The 6392-nt window shown below is 48.8% G+C and overlaps 1 protein-coding gene across 3 annotated transcripts in view; it reads right to left on the bottom strand.

Moving 5' to 3' along the window:
* Positions 1-1628: 1628 nt before the first annotated feature.
* Positions 1629-6392, bottom strand: part of PPP1R16B (protein phosphatase 1 regulatory subunit 16B) — a 100981-nt gene continuing 96217 nt past the window's right edge. For all 3 annotated transcript variants that reach the window (XM_080684089.1, XM_080684090.1, XM_080684091.1), the window contains one exon: positions 1629-6144. In XM_080684089.1, the coding sequence (XP_080540215.1) occupies positions 5635-6144 (510 nt within the window). In that variant the 3' untranslated portion in view covers positions 1629-5634. The remainder of the gene's footprint in view (positions 6145-6392) is intronic.

Genomic DNA, 6392 nt, shown 5'->3' with positions numbered 1-6392 from the left:
AACTCTCTCTCCCTCTCCCTTCCTCTCTGTAAAAACATCAATAAAATATATTTTTTTAAAAATTAAAAATGGTCTATCGTAATACCCCTCCTTTGATTACACCCTTAGGTAGCTTTCTCTTCTCTCACTTCATCGTGTTTTTGCCTGGCAAAACTCCAACCCACTCTCCACCTACTTTCCACTTGCACCTAGTTGTGCAGGTTGACTAATTGTGTTTTAAATTTATTATCTCAAGTGCCTGCTAGCCTACATTCCCTTCATTCATTTTACCTTTTCCTCTCTCGTATTCTTAAAATTTGCTTCCTATTTCACTGGGAAAATAAAAGCAATCAGAGAGAACTTCCACATGCTCTAATCACATCCTCGTCTCTGCCTACATACTGGGCCTTCTGCTGCTATTGATCAACAGTCACCTCCATTTGGGCCCTAGTTGCCAGCCCCTCAGCTACTAACCTATATCTCTCCAGCAATTCTCTCCTCTCTCCGGGATCATCCATTTCCCTTCGTTACTGGTTCATTCCTATCAGCATTCAAACATGCTGAAATATTTTTCATCTTAAAACAACCTTCTCTCGACCCCACTATATTTCTTCCTCCCCATTTCTCTGCTCATTTTGATAACATAAAACCTCAAAAGAATTGTGCATATTCGCTGTCTCCAGTTTTCCCTCCCATTCTTTCTTGAACCCTATTCAATCAAGCTTATGCCTCCTTTACGCTACCAAAGCCTCTTGTCTAGGTCATCATGAACTCCACAGTGCTAAATCCAATAGTCAATTTTTAGGCCTCATTTTCCATGTGTAAATGAGAGGGCATATGTACAACTGTAAAGTGCTTCCTAAGTGTCACAGATTACCATCATTATTTAGAAACCAATAAACTTTTAAACTGGATGAATGCCCATTGTGGCAAAGATACCTCTGTTCTTCCCATCCTCTCCTCATCCCCAACCTGTTTGTGAAGCTTTCCAAGGCCAAGTGTGGGGCTTTCCACGTGTCCCTGCTCTAGCATCTCGTGTCCAGAAGGGTCCAAGAAAGCACTCTTTCCATCTTCTTCTGAGATACCAACAAATGTCTGCAAATGTCAAAGACAAGGTCCATGGTCTGGGACTGTGCAACCACATAACTTGTCAATGCCTCTATTGCCTGGGGGAAAAGTAAGAATAACCAGGGTTTCACCTGCTGTGTTGTTGCAATGTGAAGTAGTATATAGCATTTTACCTCCTCACTATCAGCTATATGAGGAAAAGGATTGGGGTGGGAAGTGGGGAAGAGGATAGTGCACTCCCAAGACAGAACAGAACAGGGCAGCCCTGTTACATATAAATATGTCATCAGACAAACCTTTGAAAGTCAATGTTAATTCCAAAGGGAGCATTGACAGAGTGAAGGTCATTCTCAATCATCTACCTTTTCTTGAATTCACGAAGTTTCACCATCTCCCAGTCTAGAAAGACATCTCCATGTCTGAGACCTCAGAGCTCCCTCTGCTTTAGGGGCCTCTTGGCAGAGTCTTCTGTGGTGGGGGGCAGGGATTCCCACTTCCTATCCCAGGCATCACCTCTTTGTGAATTCAACTCAGCACAGTTCAAGAGAGCTCACAACAATGACCACAGCCACACTTACAGATGTTATTAAAAGGAATTTAATAATCTTAATTAAAAACTCAACAGCGAATTCCGTCACAGGCCTTGGCAGCTGGAAGCAACTCCAGGGGCATGCCCCTTTGGGATGTGGTTGGGCCATGGTCTTGGACACGAGGCCCACCACTGCCGGATGGTGAGGAGCTACCTGAAAGTTACTTCAATACAATATCAAAGATCCTTGAGGATTTTTTTTAAAAAAAGTTTTAAATATATTAGACTCTCTTGATTGCCATTTTTTACACAAAGCTGCTGATACAGTATACAGAGTTTTAACTTTTTTTTCACATAAAATACATTTTTCTTAATTGTTCTCTGTACATCAGTGGCTTCTGGTCTGGTGAATTATTGCGGAGGGCTGGGGATCTGCAGACATTTCCTGGGTGTGCAGAGCCAGGCCCCGCACTATGGCACTTGCATGCCCATGGGAAGCAGGTCCTCTGGCCAACTGGCCAGCAAGAGACTCCTATCAAGGAGAGGGCTATAGCTTTTAGCAAAGGGATCACTTCTATTGAGTTATCCACTGACCACATGACCCTTTGCTCTTATGTGCCCTGGGGGTGGGGAGGCTGTCCCCAGGCTACAATAGCAAGAGTTAAATATAGTCCTTCTGAGCATCTTATAGGGAGCGCCTTCTGGGAAAGCAGATGGAAGAGAGAGCTCAAGATCAAAAAGTATCTGACATCAAGAACCCAAATAGTCTTAAGTTACTACAAAGCCAACAAACTGTGGTGAGATAGGACAGGGGACATAGCCTTGTTAACTTTCTAAACCCATTTAAGTTGATCAAACAGTGCAGAGCAGTTTCATTGATGCTGCATATCTGATGGAGAACTACATCCTGAAGTCTTTAGTAGACTTGAGTCTAGGGTTCATTCAGCTTCCCTGAGTTACTGGCCAGAAACTCACCAATTTTCAATAGTCTGGGGCTTAGGGTGGAGTGAGAGCAAGGGCCAGAGCTCACAGTGAGCCATGTGGCACCTGCTTTGGAAGTAGCCTCCTTCAATCTGCCAGGAGCTGCCAACAGACCTGGATCTCAGCAAGAGCTGGGCATCTGGTCAACCTTGCCAGCATTCTTCCAGCTCCTTGACCCACACCTGCCCAAAAGAGAGGCAATTCACGCGGAAAGGCTTCGATGTTAAAGGAGAAGCTCTTTTTCTTCCCATTATCCATTGGTGGAGCAGGAAGATTACATAATAAATAGCAAAAATGAGGAAGAGACAATGAGTTTTAAAACCTGAGATGCATTTGGCAGCAAATTCCAGAATCCTTATTTTTCTAGACACTGACCTCAAACTGCTATTATATAGTGCCTCAAAGATGTTGGCTTGAAGGCAGCTAGGAACCCTGAGAGCTCCATATAGACTTGGGATGGTGTCTGCCTGGAATCCAAGATCCAGCGTCTGCATTTAGTGGCAAATGTCATCTAGGGATATTGGACCAGGATGCAGTCATTCTATCTCAGATTAATTGAATGGGCTGCTGCTGACACCCATGGTCCTCGAGGGATGAAAACCGTAAGAGCAGTCTCCTCATTCTATCTTGTCCCTCCTTAACCCACAGAACCTAACATAGTGCCTGGTATGTCACAACTACTCAATATACTACATGAGTGAATAAATGGATGACCTTGGCCCCAGCTTGTCCTTCAACACCCAAGAGACCTATGGGAAAAGTACCCCAGGTACTTGAAGCCCCAACAGGGACTGGTTTATCCCTGATTGAAAATATGAGCTTGTGCTCAAGAGTCTTTAGTTGTCTCCTGTTGGGGAATCAGTGGGATTCCCAGCCTTCTGGGTAGAGAGGAACAGCCCAGGAGGCAGGAAGCAAGAGGGGAGGAAGGGATGGCCAGAGGGCTTGGAGTGGGCAATAAATGCCTCCAATCTCTGGGCCCTGAGCAAACAGCTCCAAAAACCTGCCCAACTCTCTCTGGAGGAGTATGTGGCTTCCCTCAGCACTCCCCAGCTTACAGCTTAAGTTGGCTCAAAAGGAATTTCAGTGTTAGTTTGATCTGAACACTGTTTTAAGTATATCCCTGCCCTGTTCTGGCCATAGGCTGAGATGATGGAGAGCCCACTCCAGACCCCAGGGACATAGGAGGCATCACACACACGTCTGTAGTCTCCTGACCTGCCCCTCCACCCAAGACTGGAACTGTCCTGGAGTTGGGGTGGGGCGCCTGGTGCTGTGACCCTCCCTGCATACAAGAGCCACCGGGGGTACAATGACTCTCCTGAGCCCTGTGCTCTCTTGCCCAGCTGCCCTTCTCCTGGGAAAGCATCAGCCAGGACCCCTGGGAGCCAGCTCCCTCTCTGGGTTAGGGGAGTGTGTGGGGACCACAGTGGGGACTGGAACTTACAAACAGCAGACCCATTACTAAAGCTGTGGCACAAAGGGAACTTCTCCAGCCACAGTCCCCTGGCCCAGGTGCCTCCAGAGTTTTCATAGGCTCAGAAAGGGAACCCAGATTTGTCCCCCAAATTGCAGAATCTGGATCTAGGGGGCACCTTCAGAGCTCTAAGGAGGTAGTTTTAGGACAAATAAAAGGTGCACAGAGCAGGGAACAAACCTGCTCATTAGTTACACCAATGGGTTTTAGCTGAGCCAGTGGATAGTGCCCAACTAATGGGCGACAATTTCAAAGGGGCTCATGAGAGAATGCAGTGGGGAGGTGATGGGCAGCCTGCCCCACCGGTGAGTTGAATGGGTGGTCACACAGCTGGCTCCTGGCATGGAATAGGCTTGTGACCAACCTCCCCACCAACACTCTCCTGAATGCAGGTCAGGGTGTTGGCCATGAGCACTGTGGATGTGCAGCCCTGGGGTGTCACCACTCCAGCAGGAACAGGCTGGGAGTCCCTGGGCCAGGCAGGAACTCACAAGGGCCAACTGGCAAAGCAGGACCTGGGATCCTGAGCATTCACTCTAGCAGTGGGGAGGGGGTGGCAGGCAGCAGCCCCTCACTGCTCACTCTGATGGCTCAGTCTGGGGAGGGCTGGCTGAGAAAATGCCAACACGAACTCACCCCTCTCCTTTGAAAAGCCCTTCCAACTGAAGCTCCTAAATTCATTTTTCCAACACGAGCCAGGACAACCTAATGATCATAACATTCTCCATAAAAGCAGCCAAATTCAGTTACCTCCTGCCTAGAGTTTTACAGCTTTAAATAGTCCTTTTATGAAACTCACTTTTGGAAATACTGCCTTTGTTACCCCCTCCACTTTTTGGTGCTTTCATACAAAAACAAAATGTGATCTGGAATATTCCGGGAATAGAATAGCCTGGTTTTCCACCTTGGCCCCTGGGCATTCACACAACTAGTTCCTGGCATGAGCAAGGATGTGGGGAGCAGGTCTGTGTCCATTTCATCTACCCATGTGGGTTCATGGCTTCCTCTGGGCACAGAGAGCACTTCCTGCTCCTGTCAGATGTGGATGTGGCCCAGACCCCAAAAGGACTCTGGGCAGGACTATGGGTCTCAGCTTAGCAGGCCCCCTCCCCTGCTAAAGCCACATTGGCAGTGGTGATAAAACTCTGAGTCTTAACCTCAATCATTCTTTCAGGAATAGCTCACAAATTCTCTGTTCCACCTGCTTCCCATGAGTCCAGTTGTCATTTGTATACACATTGATGAAGTGTGTGTGTGTGTGTGTGTGTGTGTGTGTGTGTGTTGATATGTGACATGCGAGTACTGTTCCAAAGAAGCCTTTATCAATAACAGAACTGGAATCCAGCCCTCCCTCCCCCAAATCAGACAGCAGGGTGAGTCGGGAAGCCCCTAGGGGCCTTGTTTCTGATGGCAGACAATGCAGCAGGAAGCAGACCATGGGAAGGGGTGATGCTATGGGCAGTTGGCTGAGAGGTGGGGTCAGCATTCCTCTGGAAAGCAGAGCCCATCTCCCCCCAGCTGCCCTCTGAAGCCTCCCAGCCAGGGCTGGCCTGGATTCCAGGGACCCCTCCCCAAAGCATCTCTATCCTCTGTCACAGGGAGACTAGGAGATGCGGCAGCAGCCATGGACCTTCTCTTCCATCTCCTCAATGGGGGCCTTGAACTTCAAGAGGGGGGGGTCTCCGCTGGTGACCGTGTAATATACCGAGGTCCCATTGCTGCTGTATGGTGAAGTTCTGCCTCCGATCAAGGGGGCCTTGCCTTCACTGCTGCTCTCACCCGTCCTGGCCATGCTGCTGCCCAGGTGGGTGCTCAGGAAGGGGTGGCTGAGCAGCTTGGCTGCAGCCCGATGCCGCTTTAGCTCCAGAAGCGTCTGGGGGCTCTGCTCCTTGTAGCCACTCCAGGGTGGGGTGGCATCAGCCATGCTGGGGCTGCTGTAGACCATGGTATAGTCGGGCATCTCGTGCACTTTCCAGACATCCCCATTGGATAGTGCGTACTGGTAGGCGCTGACCGGAGCCCGGAGGCCATTCTCAACAGGCATGTCCATTTCACTTCGTGGGATCTTGGTGGAGAACTCAGAGAGCAGCACGGGCTTCTCCAGCCGGGGGTTCTGAGGGGGAAAGGACACATTACCAGCTGGCAGAAGGCTCTGAACCCACAACCCACCTGGCACCTCTGCTGAGGGCATTATTGTCTGGAACTGTCCTCCATCCATTTTCCCTACCTGGGTAATAGGACGTCCTTTTTGCTTTGGGGAACACACCAGTCAATGTATTTTAGGAGAACTGACCAACCTCCATCCTTGACCCCAGGCCTGGATGGTCAACACATTCACTATTGGTTCAGGGATGGGTTCTT

The sequence above is a fragment of the Plecotus auritus genome, assembly GCF_963455305.1.
Source record: "Plecotus auritus genome assembly, chromosome: 8".
Classification (NCBI taxonomy): Eukaryota; Metazoa; Chordata; class Mammalia; order Chiroptera; family Vespertilionidae; genus Plecotus; species Plecotus auritus.
This window is presented reverse-complemented; position numbering and strand designations above follow the sequence as displayed.